We start from the raw sequence: 23446 nt of genomic DNA, 5'->3' as shown, positions 1-23446 counted from the left end.
GGGAGAGAGAAAAAAATCCACTGGGGAGAGAACTTGGGCAAGCATAAGGGTGACCAGACGTTCCAGTGACTGTCACGGGCGGTAAGAAGGAACCGAGGGGGCAGCGGGGCCCTATATGCCAGTGCTATGAGGGCACAACCCCAGGGGACACCAGAGCCAACCCCACGGATATCACGAGGGGGAAAAGGTCTTTGCGGCAGCGGGGCACAGTGCGCCCACACCTACATTAGAAGGGGTAAGAGCAGGCACACGAAGAACCAACCCCAACTGGCTGGCTGCATCCCCCACCCCAGCAGGCCAGAAGCCCCAGCTGTCTGCCTGGCCCTGCTTTCTGGGGCTGGCACTGCCCACGGGGCACCCGGGGTGCCTTTGCTGGGAAGGGGGCCCAGCCAGAGCTTTCCTGAGGGCGTTTCCCTTTCTGCATGTCCCATTAGCCCTTTGAAGGTGCCAATCCATTACACCCCAGGGCCCCTCTTGCCACTCAGAAGTAGGGTGACGATACATCCCGGTGGGGCCGGGACAGCCCGACTCTTGTTGGCAAAACGGAGCATTTGGCCCATTTGCTCTTGCCAACTGATGGTTCGTTTCCAGAAAAGTGGACGAATGTTCTGGATGATGAGCCCCGTGTGTGTGTGTGTGTGTGTTGGAGAGTGGGGGGGGAGAAAAGAAGCAGATCAAGCCAGCCCTGTGCATGGAGGAGGGGCGGGACGTGGCCTGGGGGTGCCCTTTGGGAAATATGGTCAGAATACCCAGGTGTCTTGTCCCCTTCCCCCTGCCGACCAACCCCATCACAGCCCAGGCCCACCTCCCTAATACAGGGCTCGGCTCCCTCTCTCCACCCGGCCCCTCCCCAGTGCCCAGCACAGCCCCCTCCCAGATCACAGGCGTTCGCCAGCAGAAACAAACCAGCCCTTTGAGGGTTAATAAAAAGGAATCCAAATCCAAAGCAGCCTCTAAAAATGCTGCCCCGCACAGGGGGGGAGGGGAGAGGACCCTGCCCCACGCAGGGAGGGAGGATGTGGCAAAGCCCCGGACTCTGCCCCACACACCCCAGGCAGGGGCAGGGCAGGCTCCATACCCACCCACTGCCAGCAGGCCTCACCCCGACCCCAAAGTGGGCAGCTGGGTCTCCATAGCCATCACGTGGAGCAGCTGCGACAGCGAACACGCACCAGCCAGGGACCAACCGGCCTGGGACTTGCTCTCTCCCAGCCAGCCACAGAGCCAGCCCGTGCCACAGCCAGCCTGTGCCCTTCGGCCTGGGGCTGGAGTGGAGCCCGTAGCCGCCCACCAGGGGAAAGCCCCCCGATCGTCCTCCCTGCGCCAGCCAGGGCCCCTGCCTGTGTCCATCTGGGGCTGGGTACCCCCTACAGGAGACAAGCCTTGCGTCCCATGCCCGAGCCCACTGACCAGCCTGTATGTCCCCCCCCAGCCACACTGGGGCAAGGCCCCACGTCTTATTCCCTGACCCCCGCCCCGGGCAATTCATCCAGCCCCATTAACAGCGTGACAGGCAGGAAGGGGCTGCCCAGGCAAAGCAACCCCCCCCCCCCCCCCATTCAACTCCACATAGCCTCCTGGGGCTGCACAGAAGCCAGAGGTGGGGCCTGTCCCATTCAGCCCCCAGCCTTGTGCCCCATGCCGTGCCCCCCCAGCCCCCCCACAGGTCCCAAAGGCCCAGTCTCTCGTCCAAGGCTCCCAAGCCAGCAGCAGAGGCAGAACCAGGCCTGATGACTGGACACCAGACCAATTCAACACCTAGTGAAGGCCGCGGCGCTGACAGGGCGTGTGGGTAGCAGCCAGGCCCAGCCCCGCAGGGCAGCGTGGCATAACCTTCTCTTGGGGTCTCGCTGGGCGGCCTGGACGTCGGGCATTACCTGCCAAATCGCTGGGCTCCATACATCGGTTACAGGGTGACATGCGCTCATGAGGCCTTCAGACCTTACACTACGAATCCATCAATCCATCCACCACCCCACACGCCTTGGCTCTGCCCAGCTTTCACACACAGGGCCCCCTGCAGCCTGGGGGACAGTCGCCCAGGGGTCTGGCCCCCTCCCCAGATCTGGTGCAGCTGACTCTCCAAAATGCCCAGGCCTTCTGGACTCTTCACTCCCCTTCCTTCCTGCCTACTGCGCTTCCCAGTTAAGAACGGCCACAATCCTTCGAGGACCCAGGCTCCTTGGAGCTGCCCACGGGTGGCACCTGCCCTGCCGCTCTTGGTCTTCGCTGGACTCCTGGGCTGTATGCAGGTTCCCGTCTCACCCGCCGGACCAGACCCGTGAGCACTTCTCTTTGGACTTCTGCAGCATTGACGACAGCTCAGGATCCTTCGGCCAGACGCAGAGTGATGGCTTCAGGCGGACGGTCAGTGCCACATGGGACCCTTCACCCCATCCAGGGCATCCCGCCAGCAGCGGCTCCAGGTGGAAACTAAGCGCTTAGCGCCCATTTGCTGGCTTGGCGAGTCCCCCCAGCCTGCAGCCACTCTCAGCACAGCGCTGTGGGGGCTGGGGCTGCAGGCGGGGCCGGTGAGCCCTCGCAGACACAGGCCAGGATCCAACAGCGGCACACGCGGCGTTATTTAGCAATGTTCTTTTATTTCCAGTTTAAGGTGAAAAGATGCCTTTAAATCTTCAATTAAATACTCCATAAAGAAAAGCAAAAAAATATTTACAAATTCATGTGACCGGTAATTGAATCCTTGTTTTAATAATTACGCGTGCGGCTCGTTAACATCCGGCACTCTATAAATACAGGGGATGCAGATGAAGCCACCGCTCGCTACCTCGCACAATTGTGGCCTTGAACGTGGCGGGGGACAGGAGCTGCCCAGGAGCTGCCGAGATGGCCCTGTGGGAGCTCACCCGGCGCAGAGGGGGCTGGAACCCGCCCCCCTCTCCTCCCAGAACAGCCCCAGCAGCTCCCAAGCCGATTTCAGAGGTGGGAGATTTGGGGGGGAGGGGGGCTGAAATGATTTTTTGGAAAATAAAAAACCATCCGGCAGGTTTGTGGTGCAGGCTGTGATCCGGGGATGGGGGAGCGGGAGAGCAAAGTCCTGTCCCCAAACCAAATTTAATAAGTTTATATATATATAATCTCTCTATATTTCAGCAATAAATGGGGGGAGGAGACGGCCCCCAAACAGACACGAGTTTCTGGTGCTTTGCACCCTGCAGAGTTTGGCCCCGCTCACTGCGATCAATCCGGGTCCCTGCGCTGGGGCAGAGCGCCGCAGCATACCTGCCTCCTTCGGCATCAATTTATTATCATCAGACACAAACCAATACAGGCCTCGAAAACAAAACAAAAGGAAAGGAGAGAGTCCAGGAGGCAGGGCGGCTCCCCGCGGCCTCCGCGCAACAGAGTCCAGGCCTCGGGGAGGGCCGGCGGGGCCCTGGCCCCGCTCCTCAGTTGTTGTCAGACTCGTCCTCAGCTTCCCGCAGCCAGGTGAAGAAGGCCGTCACCGACTTGAGGGCCACCCCTTTGCCCTGCTGCTCCGCCGGGTCCTTGCTCGACTCCCACTTGTAGAAGGCTTCCTCCTTGATGACGTCCTCGTCGTACAAGGCATCGAAGAACATTCGGAGCAGGTCTGCAGGGAGGGTGAGAGAGGGGGTCAGGGGGACACTGGAGTAGCCCCTGCAGAGAGCCAAGCACTCTGCACAGATGCCATGACCGCAGGGCACGGGCTGAGGTCCTGCCAAGCAATGGCACGACCATGCCAGAGGGCCCAGAACCAACACACGACTAACTGCAGCCTTCACACCAGGAATGCTGCCCTCCCGCCTCCTTTCATTTCCCTGGAATCAAGGAGTCCCCAAGCCCGCCGTCCCCCGGCCCACCCAGAGCCAGCAGCTGGGCCCTGGCCAGCGGGAGACACTCACTCGGCGGCTGATCCAGCTTCACCACGAGGGCCTGTAAGGCGTACAGCGCCTGCAGCTCCTTCTGCTCCTCGCTCACGTACTTCTGCAGCAGCTTGGCCCGGTTTTTGATCACCGCCGTGTCCACCCGGTAAGGATTCTCGACTGCGGGGGGGGAGGACAGCAAGTGAGAAAGGCAGGGGGCAGCCGCACACAGGTCCCTCCTGCCCCGCCCTCCTACCCAGCTCCCAGCAGCTCACGGTGCAGCAGGCGTGATGCGCACAGTACGGGAAAGGGCCAAGGAACTGCACTGGACACCAGCCAGCTTCCCTCTCCCACCCCAGCTGCCAGGTCTCTGGCTAGCTCAGGCCACCCGCATAGGCGGGTCTGGGCCCCGGCTGAACCTCCGTCCTACTCACAGACAATGGCCGAATGGCACACGGACGTCATCAGGGCCCTGACGAAGACGTTGGATGAGACCTGCTGCTCGCTCAGGTTGGCCTGGTGGGGAGAGAACACGTCAGAGCGGGCAGCCAGGGACAGCACTTTAGGAAGAAAGACACCCCCCCTCCTGCATCCCACCCTCCTGTCCTCCCCAGGGAAGACACAGAACTGCAGCCGTGATCCTGAGACACAGCCAACCCGCCCGCTCTGCAACTACAACACCCCCTTCTGGGAGAGACTGGGGACTGGATTAGCCAAGAGCACCCCCAAACCAGTGCTCCTGCCCTGCTCCCGCCTGCAGTACCTGGAGGGCTCCCCGCACAGCCGGCGCCCCTTTCGAGGGAGGCCCACGGGGCAGCACACTCACCTCGATCCAGTCGTATATTCTTTGGTTGTTAGAGTTCTCTTTCAGCAGCTTCTCCATCTGCTTGCACAGTTCCTCGGCCGTCAGCTCCTTGCGGCTGGGCGTGTCCGAGCTGTCCCCCATGGTGTACTCCACTTTCTGTGGGGGGAGAAGCCAGTGAGGGGAAGCCAGACCACAGCGACAGGAGGGAGACGCCGCCCCAAAAGACAGGCCTGGGGGGAATCCCACTTGCGGGCGGCGGGCACCGGATCGCTCAGCATCAAGATGCTCCCTGCAGGGTCCTCCAGAACCCAGAGCTCCAGAAACAGCTGTTCCGAGGGCAGCTGGGGTCCCTCCCACCCCCACCATCCTGGAGAGGGGCCCCCTGCTCACCTGCTCCGTGACAAATTTGTTCACATCCTGGTCCTCGGGCAGGAACTCCTTCCAGCTCAGGCCGCCCTCTCTCCACAGCGTCCCCGCCTTCTTGTGGCTCTGCAGAGAGTCTGCCGTTAGCGGCTCACGATCCCCAGCTCCCCCTCCAAGCCCACACCGCCGAGAGCGCGGCCGTCGCTGGCAGCCACCTCGCATCCAGCAGCATCAGCCCACAGCACCCTCCCGCTGCCGGGGAGTCGCAGAACTGGAGCTCTCACCCCTTCCTCTGAGCCAGGCCGGGATGGCCAGGCCAGTGGCCCAGGTGCGCTGTGCTGCTCCGGGGGAGGGGAGCTTAGGGCCAGCACACCCCAGCCGCCAGCAGGGTGGCTCGCTCTGCAGCTGGTCATGCTGCCCCGGGGTAGGCCGGTAGGAATGTCCCCAGCCCAGCACCCCGTTCGTTTATTGCCCAGCATTCGTTTATTGCTGGGAACGGGGGCACGGAAGAGCTCTCCTGCCATCCGATTGCCAGGCAGGTTCAAACTACCCCTTTCAAATGCGTGGGGGGGGAGTGAGCTGTGCCCGGCTGGAGGAAGGGGCTGGCCAGAGACCCCAGTGCCGCAGACACTCGGCTCCTTCTGCAACCCCAGCAAGTGCCTCTGAACGGCGCAGAGCGGGGCTGCACTGCGGGCTCAGCGCTGCAGGGCCCGTGAGGCAAAGCCTGGAGCCTGCACTCGGGCATCCAGCGGTGCTTCCTCCAACCCAACATCCCGACAGCAGAGGAGTCACGGGCAGCAGGGCCTCACCCCAGAGCCAGATGGGGACGACTGGGAGGGGGGGGGGCAGAGCCAGATGGGAGTAGCCAGGGCCGCATCCCAGATGCTACATGCAGACCCCAGCTCCAGGCCCCACTAGCAGGGCCTGGCAAGGAGACCCGGCGGGGTGGGGGGGTCACTTACCATTCCCTTACACAGCAACCCCAGGATCTCCAGCAGGAGGGTGCTGGCCTTCCCAATGGGCACCAGGGGCTTGGCAATCTCTCTGCAGGGCACAAAGAGACAGGTCAACTCCTTGCCACCCAGCCAGCCACGCTCCAAGGGCCAGCTGGCCCCACCACTGCAACACTAGCGCCCCCGAGAGCCCCTCACCTGAAGAGCTCCTCCATGGGGATGCCCCCCTCCCGCAGGATGGGGGTGATCAGCTCGGCCAGGTAGAGCCAGATGTGCGGGATGTCGATCTCCATGTCCTCGGCGATCTCCAGGATCTCGTGCACCCTGGAAGGGAAGGTCCAGTCAGCTGGTGCACAGGGCTAGCCACATGGTTGCCGTGGCTGCCCGCTAGCCAAGGGGGGGTCTGCAGAGTGAGTGGCGGGACAGAGAAGCGAATCCCACCCACAGCTCCCTGGCCGTGAGACCGGCCGGGCATTCAGAGCTGATTCGCAGCCCTCGGCGGGACAGGGCTCCGAGCACCCCGGCTACAGACCCTTCCCTAGCCGGGCGAGAGGGCATGGCCAGTGATCCCGCGGCCCCCTCACCCTTTGTAGTACTGCTCCTTGGAGAGGTTGCCGGCCTTGACCAGCTGGTAGAGCAGCAGCCCCATGTGCTCGCGGGCGATCATGCTCCGCTCCAGCGTGGACTCGATGCCGTTCCGCACGAAGACGTAGAGCTGAGAGGGGCAGCCCAGCTCCTGCACGCACTGCAGCGCCTCCTGCGGGGGGAGAGAGGGCTCAGCACGGCCCCAGTCCCAGCCCTCCACCCGCACGCCCACTGCAGCGCCTCCTGCAGGGGAGAGGGGGCTCAGCGCTAACCACAGCGCCTCCTGCAGGGTAGACTGGCATGGCTCGGCACGGCCCTGTGCATGCTCCTGGCCCTCAGCAGGGCCACCCCGGCCAGCACAGCCCCGCCCCACCCCGTCCCATCCCGTCCACTCCTGCCAGCAGGGACTAGAGCTGCTGTTAAAAGAAAGAGCGTTATCACATGAAATTCTGCTGCCAGTTCCATGCCCCCCCCCCCCCAGACCCCACTGTAGATCCCAGCATGCAACACTCCGCCCGAGGGGTGGGCCCAGGGCCGCCCCCGCCCCACTCCTCACCTTCATGTCGTTGATATGCAGGTACTCTTCAATGATGGCCTTGGACTTCTTCTCCAGCTCCTCCTCCGACAGCGCCGGCTTGGGGGCGGCAGCGGGGGGCGCTGGCTCTCGCTTAACTGTGGGGAGGGACAGACCCGCTCAGCATGGCCGGGCTGTGGGGTGAGTGCCCTAGCCCAGCGCAGGCAGCCAAGCCCCAGAAAGGACTCGGGCACCAGGCGGGGTAACGCGGCATCCCTCCCCTCCGTCAGCGCGGCAGCCCCACTCCTCACCGGGCTCCCGGCTCCTATCCCGCTCCTCCGTCATGCTGGCCACCTTCCGGACAGCGTCGGGGGCTCCCTGCCTCTCGCGCTCCCGGCTCCTGTCCTCCGTCTCCTTGCTGTAGCTCCTCTTGGTGATGGGGGGCCGGTTCCTATCTGCCCGCTCCCCCTTGTCGGGGCGCTCCAAGCGATCCCCCCTTTCCAAGCGCTCGCGGTCAAACCGCTCCCCACGCTCTCCGGCCTTCTCTGACCGGTCGCGGCTGGAGCTGCTCCTGGGGAGTAGGGGGAAGAGCAGAGGTAAAGCACCCCCGGTACGCTAGTGCCTCCCCCCCCACCCCGGCCACCTGTGTGCGGCCTCACACCCAACCCCCTGCTCTCCTGACTGCCCGTGCCGCTTCCCCACATCCCTGAACCTGGGGTGAGACGGCCCCGGCGCCCAGCCCTCTCCTGGGGTTTTTAAAGCCTTGTCTGGCTCCGTGGCGCGTCTCTCCCCGTCCCCTTCTCTGCAGATGCGAGAGCCGCCTTCTCCGCGGCCGCTGCAGCCCTAACTCCTTTTGGGTCTCAGCTGGAAGCCCCCCACCCGTGGAGCTCTGAATTTTGTGGCACTGCCTAGCCGAGAGTCCGTATCCCCCACGGGCAGTGCATCACTCCCCCAACGCCGCCACCAGGCCCCTCTCATCCGCCCCACCCGATGGATGAGTGGCACCTGCAGGGAGCTGGGCAGGAGCTCGCACCTCCCAGTGACGCCGCAGGGTCAGGGGATGTGTCAGCCAGCAGGGCCCCACTGGCTCTAGGCCTGGGCCCTTCTCCAAGGCTCTGCTCCAGCAGCGCCGCCCCGCATGCTCCGAGACAAGAAACGGCCACACACCCTCCCCCCACGTTGCACAGGGCTGGGACTGCCCGGCACTCGGGCAAGCTCCTTCCCCTCACTGTGTGTCGGGCTGAGGATCTGCCCCCAGTGCGCGCAGAGCCCCATGCCTGGGCACCGCAGGCGGCGACCATGCCGAACGTGCTCACCAGGCCCTGGCGGCAGCACGGCCAACAGCCAAACGGGGCTCATCCAACAGCAAGGGACTCACCTCTGCACCACGCGCCGGGAATCCAGGCTCTCCGCGGGGGTCGACTGCTGCAGGGCTGAGAAGCGATTCAAGGTGCTGGTCGCTGGCCGGGTGGCGTCAGAAGCTGGGCACAGAGAATAGAGGGATCAGAGCCGGGCACATGCACAGTGACACCCATCTGGGACAGACTGCCCAGGTGCCAGGCCTCCCCTCTGCTCACCCCAGAGCCGGCGAGCGCGGCCCGTGTACCTGATTCAGCAGGTTTGGCACCAGATCCCCCGCTGCTGCCCTTCCCCCAGCTCAGACGCCCACCAGGTGCAAAGAGCTGATTACTGGAGTCGATCGATCCAGGCTGCAGAGAGAAAGACACGGAGCTGGCTCGAGCCATTCCTCATCCAGCACACCCACCGCCCGCCCATCGAAGGGAGCCAGCAGACGCCAGGGAGGGCAAACGCCAGCACGCAGAGCGTAGAGCCCAGCAGGGAAAGGCCCTGGTAGATAGGAGCCACCCAGAGCTGGACTCCCAAGCCCTTTGGGACCAGGAGCTCCCATTGCCCAACGCAAACTGGCCCTAAATCTTGCAGCAAAAGCTCTGGATCCAGCGGTGTCTCGTCATTCCGCCGCAACTTCACTTCGTGAGTTTGCTAGGGGTGAAAGAGCCCAGCCAGTACGCTCAGTGTTCATGGGGACGCAGCCTGGACCGAAGGGTAAGTAGGAGCCGGCCATTTCTGTTGAGAGCACCCCCAGCAAAGTAGTTCACGCTGCCGTTCAAGGCGCCATCTTTCAGCGTTTACAGCCCGTGGGGATGAATGGGGCAGTTCACCCGTCTCAGGGCTATCGATTCAGGCTGTCTGCAGACAGCTGCATTAGCTGCAGGCGGGCCCATTTTCAAAGCTTTACAGTCGTAAAGACTAGAAACGTTTAAAGGAAAACGGAGACAGGAGCCCAGTTCTGTTTCTGCAGAGAACTCCCTTCCCCAGCACACCGCCCCGCCCGTCCCTCAGCCCCACTCACCTTTGTGATCTTGGTTATCCGGCTGGTGTCAATAGGCCTGTTGCCCTTGCTAATGGGGACGGTGTTCCAGCCATCATCTGCAACCTGGCTCCCTCGCCCACCTGCATGGCACGGGGACAGACGGGAAGGATCACGCTGCAGGTGCTTGCTCCTGTCCCAGGCCACGGTCCCCAGCCACCCCCGAGAGATACACAGGCACATGGGATCACTACCCCAGCATGCGCTCTGGGTCTGCTGGGGCAGGGGCTATCAGCCTTCCCCAAAGAGGCCAGGAGCCCCAGGTGCGCGTGTGTGGAGGGGGAACCCTTCAAACCGGTCTGTAAATGTCACAGGCCTACGAGATCCTGGCAACGGCAGGGTCCAGAGCCCCCAAATCCCGGTGCTCAGCACGGCGCTCCCAGGCCCTGTACCCGGCCTCTCACCTCCGGATGAGGAGCCCGGAGGCCCTCTCCTCTTGTCCTGCTTCGACATGAGCTGCTGCACTTTGATGTGCTCCCGATGCTCCTCCAGCTCCGCCTCCTTGTGGATCTGGTCGATGGTTTTAGGGCCCTGGTCCCCTCGCCGCGGCACCCAGCTGTTCTGCAAAGGGCATGGGGGGAGCAGAGCTTACAGTGGCTGCAGGGGGGAGACCCATCAGGCTGTCTACTCACTGCCTTCCCCATCTGTGCAGGACTGGCACGGCCCAATGGGGCACGTTGGCGCGGGTTTCTCCAGTATCCTGCCCGCCGCCAGGGGCTCACTGGTGAGGCTCCACCTACACGCTGCTGTGGCTACCTGCCTTCGAATCCAGAGCCCGTTGCCATAGCAGCCAGCCTTCCGGCCCCCCCGGCAGTGGGGCAGCCTTCATGGACTCTCCCAGCAAAGGCCTCCATCCAGCTCCACCTACCAGCCCAGGCAGCCTCCCGCCGTGCTCCCCTCCCCAGCCCTCCCACACCTCCGGGGAATAGGAACTGCACGACCTGGCCGGGCGTTGGGGAGGCCAGCCGACACTGACCAAGGGTGGCGTGGGAACTGCGGGCTCCATGGCCACAGCGCCGCTCTGTGCCAGACACCCCTGCCCCCCTCCATAGCTCTTGGCGCAGAGAGGCTTAAAACAGGGAGCCCACCTGCATCGAACAGCTGCCAGAGGTATTCTCAGCCCACTGCCCTAGCCAATGACTGGAGGCTACCAGGGGCTGCAACGCAGCTGACTATACTCGCCATGTGGGACCCCCAGCAACGGGGGTCACCCAGCTGGGAGCAGAGGTCACGGTATGGGCCTGGATCCCAAAGGCTTTGGGCTGAAGCCCTCCTGCTACCAGGAAGGGGGCTCGGCAAACACCTGACCCGGCAGCGGCATGCCTGTCTAGCCAGGGGGGCAGGGCTGGAGCCATGGGCCCAGGAGCAGAGGAAGGATTTGTACCTTACCTAGAAAAGCCATGCACCCATCTACCCCAGGAGAAGGGGAGTGTGCTGTACCCATCAGGGTTGTGCCCCCATCTAGCCAGAGCTGGGGGAGGGGTGTGTACTTTACCCATTGGGGCCATGCCCCTGTGTATCCAGGGGCATGGGGGTGGGGCTGGCATCCATCTACCTTGGTACACACGTACCTTACCCAAGAGGGTCACGCCTGCCTATCCAGGGGCAAGGCTGGCACCTTACCCGCCTGAGGTCAATCACATCCTGCAGCATGAAGCGAATTCGGGAAGACGTTTTCTTCTCCTTAATGATCTTCTCCATCTGGTTGAAGTATTGATCCATTCTGGGCTGCAAGAGGGGAGACAGCGTTACCCCAGTCACCACCCGGCTCCCCCAGCCTGGCACTGCAGCATGCCGGGATCCCACAGCTCGCCACGCTAGGGCTGCGAGCACAGTACCCCATGCAAGCTGGGGCACCAGTCCCCTGGGGGAGTCACTCTGAGACAATCAGAAAATCATAGAAGATGAGGACTGGAAGGAACCTCAGGAGGTATCTAGTCCAACCCCTGCTCCAAGCAGGACCAACCCCAATTAAATCAGCCCAGCCTTAAAAACCTCTAAGGATGGAGATTCCACCACCTCCCCAGGTAACCCATTCCAATGCCTCACCACCCTCCTAGTGGAAAAGCTTTTCCTAATATCCAACCAAGACTTCCCCCCACTGCAACTTGAGACCATTGCTCTTAGTTCTGCCACCACTGAGACCAGCCTAGCTCCATCCTCCCTGGAACCCTCCTTCAGATAGTTAAAGGTCGCTATCAAATCCCTCCTCTCTCTTCTCTTCTGGGAAGCAGGAATGGAGGGAGCAAAAAGCAGATGGTCCCTTCTGGGAAGGAGGGAGTAATTCAGGCCGGGTAGGCCCTACTGCTCCCAACGGGACTCCTCCGCAACTCTCACTGCCCCCCACAACAAGTGCCCTGTCCCTCTCCATAGTCAGCATCAGCACCTCTTCCTACAGTGGGGTGCCAGAGCCACTGAGCAAGGCGGAGCGGCCCCTTCTGCCTCCTGCTGCTCCTCCCTGGGTGAAGTGGGCCCCCTGAGCTGCAGGGCAGCAGGTACCTTGGCTTTCTCGAAGTCCAGGTCCTTGCCGATGGTGGTGAGCAGGCGGCACAGGCACTCGAGCGACTCCTCGTCGTGGTTCTTGAGCAGCTTGACCACGCAGTCGTGCATGATGGCCTCCGTCAGCATCTTCAGCTTGAAGAGCTCCCCGATGAACTTGATGTTCCCCAGAGAGCGCCTCCGGGCCTTGTCCCGGGCATCGTCCAGCTCCTCCTTCAGGCGCGCCTTCTCCTCCGGCTGAGGGGAGGAGAGCGGGGTTCACACGGGAGAGCCGAGTCCCAGGCGCGCACAGACAGGAGGGCGGCCCAGCCACTGTGCTCCCGAGAACCCCTCACCATGGGGTGCCGCCCAAACCCCCCCACACCCCGCCAACCCGCGCTTGGAGCCCCACAGGCCCCTGGAACAACCCCACTCACAGCAGCAGCCTCGTCCATCTCCTTCTGCTTCTTCTCGAAGATCTCGTCGTCATCCTTGTCCTTCTCAAACTCCTTCTGGCAGCGGTTCAGCAGCAGCTTGCGGAAGTTCACGGTCACGGCCGGTTTGTCAGTCGTGGGCACTTTCAGCTGCAGGGAGGGACAGGACCAGAGATGCGGGGGGTGTAACACACACCAGGCTGGCCAAGCGGCCCTGTAGCCTCGCCCCCAGCAGCCAATACGGCTCCAACCCAGCTGTCAGCGCCACCTCACACAAAGTAGCGTTGTCGGAGCCCTAGAGCTGGGAGCCAGGACAAGTGGGTTCCATCCCCAGCCTCGCCCCCGCATATAAATCCCGCCCCCGTTGGGTGCCTCAGTTTCCCCACCTGTGAGAAGTGGTCCCTGCTCCACAAAGGCACTAAGAAGCCTGGATCTCTGTGGAGGGAAGATGCCAGAGGGCACGCAGAGCCCAGAGGAGCTGAAACCTCATGGCACTCACCCCCATAAGGCAACGGCACATGTTGGCATAGGCCACGGAGAAGTTTGGCTCAGAGATGGCCTTCTCGAAGATGAGGTCAATGACACCCTTCAGCCGCTCCTCGGTGTCGATGGACAGCTCCGTGACCTGCTTCATCAGCTGCTGGAACATCTGCGGCGTCAGCTTGTTCAGGATGCTGCGCACGCGCCGGAACAGGTCCTGCAGGGATGCCCCCAACGTGGTTAGAGAGAGCTGGCCCCATCCGTCCCCAATCCCTCTGCCGCCACAGGCTGCCTCGCTCCCCACATAGGCCGTGGAGGCCCAGCCTCTCGCCACGGCCCCCCTCCTGCAAAGCCTGACTGCCCCACAGAGCTCAACGAGACCCCCCCGGCAGCCCACAAGTGGAGCGCAGCGAGGAGGCTCGGTTCCCTAAGCTGGCAGTCCGGTCCTAGGCCCCGGTGCCAGCCCCCTACCTGCGTCTTGATGTTGTCAGGATCCTCCTCCTCAGCGGGCCGCTTGCTGGTGGGCTTCCAGGCCTTCTCAGCCTTGTTGAGTTTGATGTCTTCGTTCAGGGAGACTGTGGCAATGATTTTCCGGGGCTCTTTCCTCTGGCTCTGTTGCGAGCGGCGGGGGCCCAACCCTGCGGGCTGAGAAGGGGGAAGAGGAGACATCAGCACTTCCCTTCCCATCTCCCCCCACACCGCTCCCAGGTTGGCCTGGCATCTTGCACCCCATGCAATGGGTCTGTAGCCAACACTCAGGCTGGGGAGCCCCCAGTGTAAGAACAAGCCAGACAGGCCAATGGCACCAGCCCAGGCTCCTGGACCTGCTCAGATCCTCGGTTCCATCACGGAGCATCAGTGGCCCAGACACGATGGCACAAACAGGAGATCATCACGTAGGTGAGCAGGAAAGGGGCTGCGACTTTGATGGGGATGGACCCTTTGGAGCACTTACGGGTCCCCGGTTGCCCATGGACGGACGGCCCAGGTTGGCAAAGGAAGGGGTGAAGTCAGGGCCGCAGTTCATCCCGCTCAGGCGGATGGGGTCCAGTGGTCGCAGAGGCGTTTTGTTCACCTACAAATGAAGGTGGGGAGGGGAATTACTGAGGCTCCCCGCTGGGCTGAAGGCCATTGACAGGTGCATCCCCAGGAGGCCGCAGTGGAGGAGGGTCGCTGCAGCAGAGGGAAGCAGGGCTGGAGGTCTGACACCAGCTGATCACCCAGAAGGCTCAGGCCATACAGCTCTACCAGGGCCCAGTAGGAGCCCAGCAAGGGAAACAGCCGAATCACACTCCCCACAGCAAGGGGAGGGGACGACTCCAAGGGAAGCCAGCTCCGGCACGGCTCAGCCGCGGAGTGGCTGTGGTTTGTACGGGGTTCCAGGCAGGGTCAGAAGAAGCAAGCGAGGTTCCGGTGGGTAACGCCTCAATATTGCCACTGGGATGTGACCCGTGCCACGCCAACGCCCGTTCCCAGTGCCCGCCCGCCTCCCGCACTGCTTGGCTCTCGCGTTCTGGCCAGAGCAGAGTCCGCAGAGAGACCAAACACGGAGCTAAGGGCCCATGGGACAATCAGCCAGCGCCTGTAGATCCCGGCTCCTCACCAGTCTGGTGGTGGCACTGACCTTGTCCAGCACCACATCGGTGATTTGGGGCAGCCCCTCGGGTTTCTGCATGCTGGCAAAGATGTACTGGAAGCCCAGCAGGAACTCCCGGTCGTATCTCTTCTTCTCCTCTGGGTTCAGGGGTTTCCATTGCTCTGTGGAGGAGGAATGGAGAGCGCCCTGAAAAACCACATCCCTCCCGGCCACAACCCACACCCGGGGGGAGGTCGCAAAGCGGGAAGAAGGGGCAGAGAAGCAGCAGGCAAGGCCAAGTGCAGAGTGGGGCAGGGAGAGAGGCACAGCCCCACACGGCGAGCACAGAGCTGGACTGACCCCAGCCCCGCCTCAGGGGCTCCCTGCAGCGGGAGGAAGGTCAAGCCTGGCTCAGTGGCGACCCTGCCAGTCTCTGCCCACCGCCCTGATGCAAAGGGATGTGGGGTAAAGCCCACGTCAGCCCACTGTGGCAGATGCAGGCCCTTGTGCCCCGAGCCGAGGCCTCTCCCAGCACTGTGACAGCCTGTCAGGAGGCTCCACAATGGGGCAGCCTCACATCCCGCAGAGGGGCAGCCAGCGAGCCACAGCGCACGCTGGGAGCTGCAGCCTGTGAAAGCTGCTAACACGGCTGCCCGGCGTGTAGGGCTGGAGCCTCCAGCCTCTGCAGGACCCAACCTGCAGCCAGAGGCCTCGTCTACACTAGCACCGACGCCGGCAAAGCTTTGGTTGCGCCGGCCGCTCGTTTAGGTGGTTTTAGGTGGTCAGCGGGAGAGCTCTCCCCCGCCGACATCACACGGCTGCTCCAGCGCTCTTACAGGGGCCCAGCCACACCGATACGTGTCAAGTGGAGACGAGCCCGAGCCCGAAGGCCGTAGGAAAGCCTGAAGCTAACGCCCCAACCAAAGAGCTGCTGCCTCCAGTGCCCACTGGGCTAGTGGGACGTGAATGGGTCTGTTCCTCCCCCCAGTTCCAGTCTGTGCTAGGTTCTGGTGGGCCCTGCTGGGGTCTAGTCTCTGCAGAAGCTGGCGAGCCAAGACAGTGATCGCGGGGAAAGTGACAGCCAAGAGCTGTGAAACTCAGTGGGACAACCAGTGCGCGCCCAGCACCCCCCGAGTGGGCCCCCCGCTCAGATCCTCAGATCCTCCACAGAGCGCCAGCGGCCCAGGCAGGACGGCTCACAGCGGATGTCGTCACAGGAGGCCGGGCCAGGCCAAGCACAAGGAGGAAGCAATAAGCAGGACACCTACTTTGGCTGAAGGAAGGCTCACCTTCCTTGTACTGGTACTTCTGATCTGCCGTCTTGACCTTCTCCGGATCCAGCTTGTCCTCCTTCTCTTCCCACGTCTCCTCCGGCTCCTCCGTCGGGCCGGCTGGAGCAGCCTCCTGGGGCTCAGGGGTTGGGATGGAGGCTGGGGGCTTGTTCTCCTCCTCAGAGGCCCCATCGCTGGTCTGAGACTTGCAATGAAAGGAGCCAGCGGGTCAAGAAGTGAGCGAGGGACCCAGCCAGACCCTCCCCAGACCCACCGGAAACACACTCAGGGCCCCCAGGACAGCCCGCCCCACAGCAGACCCCAGCGCAAAGAGCTCCCCATTGGGGGGGGGGTGCCACTAGACACACAACTGCCCCACGCCCGCAGCACTGGCCCCGCTGGGGGCAGGACTCCCTGCCACAACTCAGATCCTCAGTTCCATCATGGTGCATCAGTGGCCCAGACACGATGGCACAAACAGAGTTCATCACGGAGAGGCAGCAGCTCTCGGAGAGGCGCTGTGGGGCAGGGAAGAAGAGAACGCGGCGCCCGCGCTGACTCAGGCCACACACCCACCTCTTTAAAGGCATCCAGCAGGTCGCCCACTGCTTCCTTCTTGTTGAAGATCTTCATTTTCCGCTTCTTCTTTGGCACCGACATGGCGACTGAAGGGGAGGGAGGGAGAAGTAAGACCCTGGCCCCAAAAGGGGGGGGAAGAGACCCTGGCCCGTGCCATCCCTCCAAGATTCCCCTGCTACTCCGGAGCCCTTGCCCTGGGCAGAGCCAACCCTACGTCAGTTGCCTCCCCAGCACACGGCCCAGCTGCCCCAGTGAGGGACCCTGGGGAGTGCCAAGCCCAGCGTGACGAGGCTGCCAGCACAACCCAAACAGAAGGCAGCAGGACAGCACGACACAGGACCTGGCTTCCTGCTCCAGGAGCCCCTCTCCCTAGCCCGGGGCGGGGGCGCCCCCACCCAGCTCTCACCTGGCGTGATCGTCTCGGAGCTCTGGGAAAGAGGCGCTTCCAACTGGGAACTCTGCTCTTCTGCCTCCACCGGCTCCTCACACTCCTCTTCTTCCTCTTGCTCCTGCTCCTCTTCTGCAGGGGGGGAGGCTGGGATGGCCGGCTCCTCCGCCTTACCCTCCTCGGGCTCCGAGATGGGGCTGACATCCGCCTCCGGCCGCTCCTCCGGCTCATCAGCCTCCTGCTTGCCAGACACCCCCATCCCGTTGGGCAGCACCAGCTCCTCGGGCTGGGCAATGGGAGAGTCCACGACTGGCTCCGGCTGGCACACAGGTGGCTCTGCCACCGGCTCGGGCGTTTCCTCCAAGACGCCGTTGGATTCAACAACGGCCTCGCAGGGTGCCTCTTCCTGGGGCGGCGGGGAGCTTGGGGGAGTAGCAGGCTTGGCTGGCAGCTCCTCCTCCGGGGGTACTTCCTCCAGGGCCACTACCACCACTGGCATCTCCTCCTCCTGTGATTCCACCAGCACTGGCTGGGCTGGGGGTTCCAGGACAGGGGGGGCCACTGCCTCCTCCTGCGGCTCTGTGTCCAAGGCAGGGGCCTCCTCGGCCTGCTCTATGTCCCCCGGCATTGTAGTGGTGGCTCTAAGAGGTTCGTGAGGTTCTGCAGGAGCCTCATCCAGCTCCACTTTAGTGTCAACTTCCACTGGGCCCTCCATCGGCACCAGCGTCACCGCAGCCGGCAGCTCCGGCTCCGCTTCGGCGATCAGGGGCGGCGGGGGAGATGGGGACGCCGATTTACTTGGCTCTAGGGAGACAGGTTTACTTACAACTGGGACAGGCTTTGGGCGGTCATCTGCAAAGAAAGGAGAGAGGACGTTAGTGAGACCCAGGAAAACCCTGCCTCCCCCTGGCCAATCCGTGGAGGAGCGGCCAAGGAAGGAGGAGGAAGTTGGGCCAGGGGGGTCTACTGAGTGCCATCTGGCTGTCTTGGAGGAGGGAACGGCTCAGGATCACAGGGGAAGCCAAGGAAGCAGAGATGGGTGAAGCACCCGACAAAGGCGGAAGAACAAAGGAGCCATGAGAGGAGCAGGAAGAGATGGGAGGACAGCAGCAAGGAGAAGGGGTTGGAAGAGCAGAGGGCAAAGGTCTATGGAGGCAAAGGGAGGGTCCTGCCCAGACAAGAAAAAGCCATTTTGTTGCCCAGTCTCCCCGTTTTGTGAGATCCTTTAACTCCTTGCAGTCAGCTTTGAACTTAAGTATCTTGAATAATTTTGGATCGTCTGCAAACTTTGCCACTTCACTGTTCACTCCTTTTTCCAGATCATTAATGAAAACGTTGAACAGCACAGATCGTTGGGGGACCCCACTGTTCACCTCTCTCCACTGTGAAAATGGACCATTTACTTCTGTCCTTTGTTTCCTATCTTTCAGCCAGTTACTGATCCAGGAGAGGACCATCCCTCTTACCCCACAGCCACTTAGTTTTCTTAAGAGCCATTGATGAGGGAACTTGTCAAAGGCATTCTGAAAACCCAGGTACACTGTATCAGCTGGATCACCCTTATCTACAGGCTTGTTGACACCCTCAAAGAATTCTAATAGATTGGTGAGGCATGACTTTCCCCCCAACAAATCATGTTGTGTGTCTGATAATTCCAGTTTCTACCAATGTGTCTGGTACTGAAGTTAGGCTCATCGGCCTGTAACTGCCAGGATCTCCTCTGAAGCCCTTTTAAAAAAAAAAATCTGCGTTTATTAGCTGCCTTCCAGTCATCTGGAACAAAGGCTGATTTCAGTGATAGATTACATATTACAGTCAGTAGTTACACAATTTCATCTTTGAGTCAATACCACCTGGTCCAGGTGACTCATTACTATTTAGTTAATCAATCAATCTGTTCTTAAATCTTTTCTACTGACACGTCAATTTGGAACAGCACTTCAGATTGGTCACTCAAAAAGAATAGCTCTGAGATGGGTCTCTCCCCTGTATCTTCTGTAGTGAAGACTGATGCAAAGAATTCATTTGGCTTCTCTGCAATGACCTTGTCTTCCTTGAGTGTTCCTTTCACACATTTGCTGTTTAATGGTCTCACTGACTGTTTGACAAGCTTCCTGCTTCTCATGAACTTAAAAAAAAAATGTAGAGTTAGTTTTTGCATCTTTAGCAAGCTACATCTCAAATTCTTTCTTGGCCAGACTTCTTATATTTTTACATTTTACTTGCCAGAGTTTGTGCTGCTTTCTAGTTTTCTCATTAGGATTTGACGTCCAACTTTTAAAGGATGCTTTTTTGCCTCTAACAGCCTCCGTTACTCTGCTGTTTGGCCATGATGGCATTCTTTCAGTCCTCCTATTGTCTTGTTTGTTTTGGGGTACACATTTAGTCTGAGCTTCTATTAAGGTGTTTTTAAAGTAGTCTCCGTGTCGACTGCAGGCATTTTACCCTGGGGAGTGCCCTTTTTCATTTCCATCTATCATCCTCATTCCTGTCTCGCTCCCCTTTTTAAAGTTAAATTTTACTATGGTGGGTATAGCAGCGGGGTGAAACAACAGAAGCAGACGGATAAGACACCCCCACAGGATCCTGCCACGAAGCGGACAATCGGCCTAGAGTCTGCAGGGGAAAGATTTGCCTTGCTGATCCATTCGAATTCTTCAAGCATGTCAGCAAGAGCGGACCCTGGCAACGACACCCCGCAAGTCTGACCTCTAGTGAAACAACACAGTCACTTAGACCAGTGGTTCTCAACCTTTCTGGGCTCAGGACCAATTTATAAATGTTTACGGCCCATCACAACGCAGTAAATAGTCTGGAGTGGAGGCTGTGGGGCAGAGCCGTAACTAGGCATTTTAACACCCGGGGCAAGCAAACGTATTTGCGCACCCTACTAGAGGCAATGTGAAAGAGTGTGTGTGTGTGTGGGCGGGGGGGTAATCACACTCCCCAATTTTTTAGTTGCGGCTCCTTAACCCAGACAAGCTGGGCAGCCCACTAAAGTGAGTTAAGGGGTGGAGGTGGCGCTCCCTCCCTGAGTCCCAGCCCAAGTTGCCCCCCAGCTTTGTGCCCTGGGCCTGCTCTGGAGTGGTTTCAGTCGGGTCCTGCCCCCCACTCACCCCACAGTGGCGGCTCCGGCAGCTCCTGTGCCATGGGGGAGGCTGAGCTTGGCTCTCTGCTCCCAGCGTTGCAACCTCCAGGGTCTCAGCACTGCTCAGGTTTGACCCTGCCCCGACTGGACCAAATTTGTGAGAGCGGAGTTGTGACCTGGCCTACTCACTCACATTTGGCCTACCTGGACTCCCGTCGTCATGACGACTGGGCCAAACCTGAGCGGCGCTGAGACCCCACAGGGGGCAGGGCCTGGAGCAGGGAGGCGAGCCCAGCCAGCCCCGTGGGACTGAAACATTCTGGTGACCCAATTTTGGGTCCCGACCCATGGGCTGAGAAACTCTGACAAAATACTAAGTATGACCAGAGGTGGGGTGGGACAAGGGACAGCAGCATGGGGGAGTGGAAATGAGGGAGACACGTCTGGGGTGGATTTTGATCATTCAGTGAAATCAAGGCGTATTGGGCTCTCGGTACTAGGAGAGCAGGGAATGGGTCCTTCTGGCACATCGGCATAACTGTCAGCGGGCGCTACAATCAGCCTTGGGGTCTGTATAGATCTAAGCAGGGCCAGCCAGACAAGTGCTGGCTTTGGATGGATAAAGCGGGTTGCAAGCTGGGAACTTAGCAGAGGAATATCTGGGCTTTCGGGAAGCATTCAACCCCATCTCCCGCAGTACGACTCGGAGAATGAGAGCCGCCTGGCTTGCGTGCTGCTCTGGGGGTGGGGACTGGCTACAAAGGACTGCCCCAGAGCACTACGTCCCGGTGAGCCTGAACTAGGAGGCCCTGCTGAGATTGTCCAGAGATCAGAAGCAGACAGTGACAGGAAGACTCAACTCAGGAAACTGCAGCTGATCTCTTAGGGGGAATAACCTGAAATCCAGACCCCCGACCAGGGTGAAGGAAAAGCTGGGAGAAACCAAGGGGGCTTCCAACCAGACCAGAGTTTGCCATGGGCACATGGGAGAGAGACTGATGCATCACTTAGGACACTGAACTAGTTTGAGCTGCATGCACTGAGTCCCCTCCCCTGTCCTGGAGCAGGAAGGGCCTGGTCCCTCCCTACACCCCTCCAGGGACACCCTGCGCCACCGAAGGAGTTCAGAAAAGAGCCACAGGCAGAGCACTGGATGTGTTCAACTTGGCTGAGTCCAACTATCTGACAGGCAGAAACCCCAAGGCGGGAGGCTCAGGGGAACGGAGCAGCGTTAAGAAAGGGGGGCTTCCCGGCTGAGTCTTAGGGAGAACGACACGTGGGGCTGGAGCATCGGCTGCCTGGGGAAGGGGCAGGAGCTGCATCACTTGGGACACCGAACTAGAAACCAATCCCGCCGTGAAGTCCCCAAGAAGTCAGAGGAGCGTCTCCCACCCTCACCCCAACAGCTCCATCTCGAGATTCTCCACAACCATTACAAGCGAACAAGTACACATGGGATGCCCCATCCTGTACCCCCTCCCCTGCCCCGGACACACACCTGGCCGGACGATAACTGCTACATGGGGCATCTCGCCATTGGCCTGTGGCTCCAAGCAGCTTCCAGCCTGTGCAACAGAAGCACATGAAGGGTTAATGAGTGCCCTTCCCCCACACACCCCTCCTCTTAGGCTGAGTCTGTGCCATCAATGGATGTTGATATAACTAGGCTGCTCTCCATGCCTCGGAGCGACGTAGTCACGTGGGCCTACCCCCCCAGTGTAGACAGCACTACGTCAACACGAGGGCTTCGGGCTTCCCCTATCGACCCAGCTACCGCCTCAGCAGGCTGCGCACCAATGCTAAAGGGAGACAGACGTTCTCCCGTCGGCACAGGCAGCGCCTTCATTAAGTGCTACGCCGTGCAGCTCTGTAAGCACAGACAAACCCTTCAACTTGGCCACATACCACCCCACCCTAGAGAAAGAACCTGCAGGACCCATCACCTGTGTGGGGGCCTGGGTCGGCGTGGGAGCCAGGGAGGGACCCCTTACCTGAGGAGGGGTGGGGGTGGAGGAGGTCCTTGCTCCAGACATGATTTCCTCGGTGATGTCTTTGCCGCCCTGGTTTGGATCTCGTATTCGGATCTGCCCATGTGAGAGAGTCAGGTTAGCAGGGTGAAGGGGGGCTCACACTCTCCCTCGTCCCCCCCCCCATTAGCATGTACAGACCTGCTGGGGATCTGCTCCGGGATGGTGGCACAAGGGGGCGAGCCGTCTGCCTGGACTCCCAGGCAAACAGAGCCAGGCAGCGAGCCCCCTGCACGCCCCAGGGCCAGGGCAGCCCTCACCCGATCCCCAAGCAGCCGGGCAGCAAGCAGATCAGGCCGGGCAGGAAGGGGAGGTTTGTTTAACTTCCGGTGGGCTGCTGCAGCCACGTGGAGCACAGCACTCACCCCCTTCCAACGCACGCTGGGCTGGGACCTCACACAGCCCATGGCAGGGGGCCAGCGGCTCCGTAGCCAGCTGCCATTTCACTCCCGCTTGTGCTTGTTCGGCACATTCCCCAGCTCCCCCCTCCCACGGAGCCCAGGCCAGGAGGAAACGGCTCCTCCTGCCCGGAGAGCAGCCGGGATGGGACTTCGGCTGCTGGAGGGGGAGTAGGCAGGCCAAAGGCAGGGGGAGGAAGGCACTTAGCAGCAGCCTGTGAGGTCACAGAGGCTCTGTCTGGCAGCCAATGATGGAGCAGCCTTCCTTGTGTGCTAGGCCCATCAGCTGGGCACCAGCTGGGCCAGGCAGAAGACATTCCAAACTGGAGGAAGGAGAGAGGCAGCCCCAGCCAAGACAGCAAACCCCCACCCGAGACATCCAGACATCTCCCCCCAACTGGGGCACTGGGACGGTCCAGGCACCTCTTCCCCTCCCCCCCCCAAACTCCAAACTCGGGTGGTGGGATGGTCCAGGCACCTCTTCCCGCCCCCCCCCCCAAACTCAGGTGGTGGGATGGTCCAGGCACCTCTTCCCCTCCCCCCCCCCCAAACTCGGGTGGTGGGATGGTCCAGGCACCTCTTCCCCCCCCCCCCAAACTCGGGTGGTGGGATGGTCCAGGCACCTCTTCCCCTCCCCCCAAACTCGGGTGGTGGGATGGTCCAGGCACCTCTTCCCCTCCCCCCAAACTCGGGTGGTGGGATGGTCCAGGCACCTCTTCCCCTCCCCCCAACTCGGGTGGTGGGATGGTCCAGGCACCTCTTCCCCTCCCCCCAAACTCGGGTGGTGGGATGGTCCAGGCACCTCTTCCCCTCCCCCCCCCCCCCCAAACTCGAGTGGTGGGATGGTCCAGGCACCTCTTCCCCTCCCCCCAAACTCCTTCTCCCCTCCACATACCCCCCCCCCTCGGGCAGTGGGATAGTCTAGGCATCTCCACCCACCCCACACACACACCCTACCACCAGCAGGGCAATGGGTCAGTCCCATATTCCCCCCCCCCCTCAAGCTAGGCAGTGGGACAGTCCTGCATGAGATGAGGGGGTGTCACAATGCTCAGGGAATTGACCACTCCCCCTGGCAGAATATTCAGAGATTCATTATCATATTTAAAGGCCCTTCCCCCATCACTGCAGTATTTGAGGGCCCCACTGCGGATGAGGTTGGGGGGTCTGTGAGCTGCCCACATTCCTGACTCCGCTCCAATGCATCTGCCATTAGAGGCTCCCTGCTGGCCCTGGGGTCTCACCCCCCTGCCCTGCGCACAACAGGCTGGAA

General features: G+C 61.3%; 1 protein-coding gene and 3 non-coding genes across 12 annotated transcripts in view; all 4 read right to left on the bottom strand.

Moving 5' to 3' along the window:
* Positions 1–1872: 1872 nt before the first annotated feature.
* EIF4G1 (eukaryotic translation initiation factor 4 gamma 1) overlaps positions 1873–23446 on the bottom strand; it is a 43228-nt gene continuing 21654 nt past the window's right edge. For 3 of the 9 annotated variants that reach the window (XM_067536599.1, XM_067536603.1, XM_067536605.1), the window contains 26 exons: positions 21740–21832; positions 21247–21313; positions 16679–17512; positions 16270–16358; positions 15691–15898; positions 14450–14604; positions 13802–13921; positions 13318–13491; positions 12866–13063; positions 12370–12516; positions 11954–12190; positions 11078–11182; positions 9859–10015; positions 9437–9537; positions 8672–8774; positions 8444–8546; positions 7377–7636; positions 7108–7223; positions 6551–6723; positions 6165–6290; positions 5976–6057; positions 5041–5139; positions 4672–4806; positions 4280–4361; positions 3885–4025; positions 1873–3592 (listed from right to left, as the gene is read on the bottom strand). In XM_067536599.1, coding sequence (XP_067392700.1) covers positions 3411–3592; positions 3885–4025; positions 4280–4361; positions 4672–4806; positions 5041–5139; positions 5976–6057; positions 6165–6290; positions 6551–6723; positions 7108–7223; positions 7377–7636; positions 8444–8546; positions 8672–8774; positions 9437–9537; positions 9859–10015; positions 11078–11182; positions 11954–12190; positions 12370–12516; positions 12866–13063; positions 13318–13491; positions 13802–13921; positions 14450–14604; positions 15691–15898; positions 16270–16358; positions 16679–17512; positions 21247–21313; positions 21740–21832 — 4287 coding nt within the window. In that variant the 3' untranslated portion in view covers positions 1873–3410. The remainder of the gene's footprint in view (positions 3593–3884; positions 4026–4279; positions 4362–4671; positions 4807–5040; positions 5140–5975; positions 6058–6164; positions 6291–6550; positions 6724–7107; positions 7224–7376; positions 7637–8443; positions 8547–8671; positions 8775–9436; positions 9538–9858; positions 10016–11077; positions 11183–11953; positions 12191–12369; positions 12517–12865; positions 13064–13317; positions 13492–13801; positions 13922–14449; positions 14605–15690; positions 15899–16269; positions 16359–16678; positions 17513–21246; positions 21314–21739; positions 21833–23446) is intronic. The other 6 variants (XM_067536604.1, XM_067536608.1, XM_067536607.1 and 3 more) reach the window with 4 other exon arrangements.
* Positions 13671–13746, bottom strand: LOC137145737 (small nucleolar RNA SNORD66). Its single transcript, XR_010917747.1, has one exon. It is a non-coding gene; the product is annotated as a small nucleolar RNA SNORD66 (small nucleolar RNA).
* On the bottom strand, positions 15564–15642 carry LOC137145739 (small nucleolar RNA SNORD66). Its single transcript, XR_010917749.1, has one exon. It is a non-coding gene; the product is annotated as a small nucleolar RNA SNORD66 (small nucleolar RNA).
* On the bottom strand, positions 16114–16189 carry LOC137145738 (small nucleolar RNA SNORD66). The gene has a single exon (XR_010917748.1). It is a non-coding gene; the product is annotated as a small nucleolar RNA SNORD66 (small nucleolar RNA).

The sequence above is a fragment of the Emydura macquarii genome, unplaced genomic scaffold (genome assembly GCF_026122565.2).
Source record: "Emydura macquarii macquarii isolate MOO-44397 ecotype Brisbane River unplaced genomic scaffold, CSIRO-AGI_Emac_v2 contig_3603, whole genome shotgun sequence".
Classification (NCBI taxonomy): domain Eukaryota; kingdom Metazoa; phylum Chordata; order Testudines; family Chelidae; genus Emydura; species Emydura macquarii.
The sequence above is the reverse complement of the archived record's forward strand: the minus strand, read 5'-3'. Positions and strand labels throughout refer to the sequence as shown.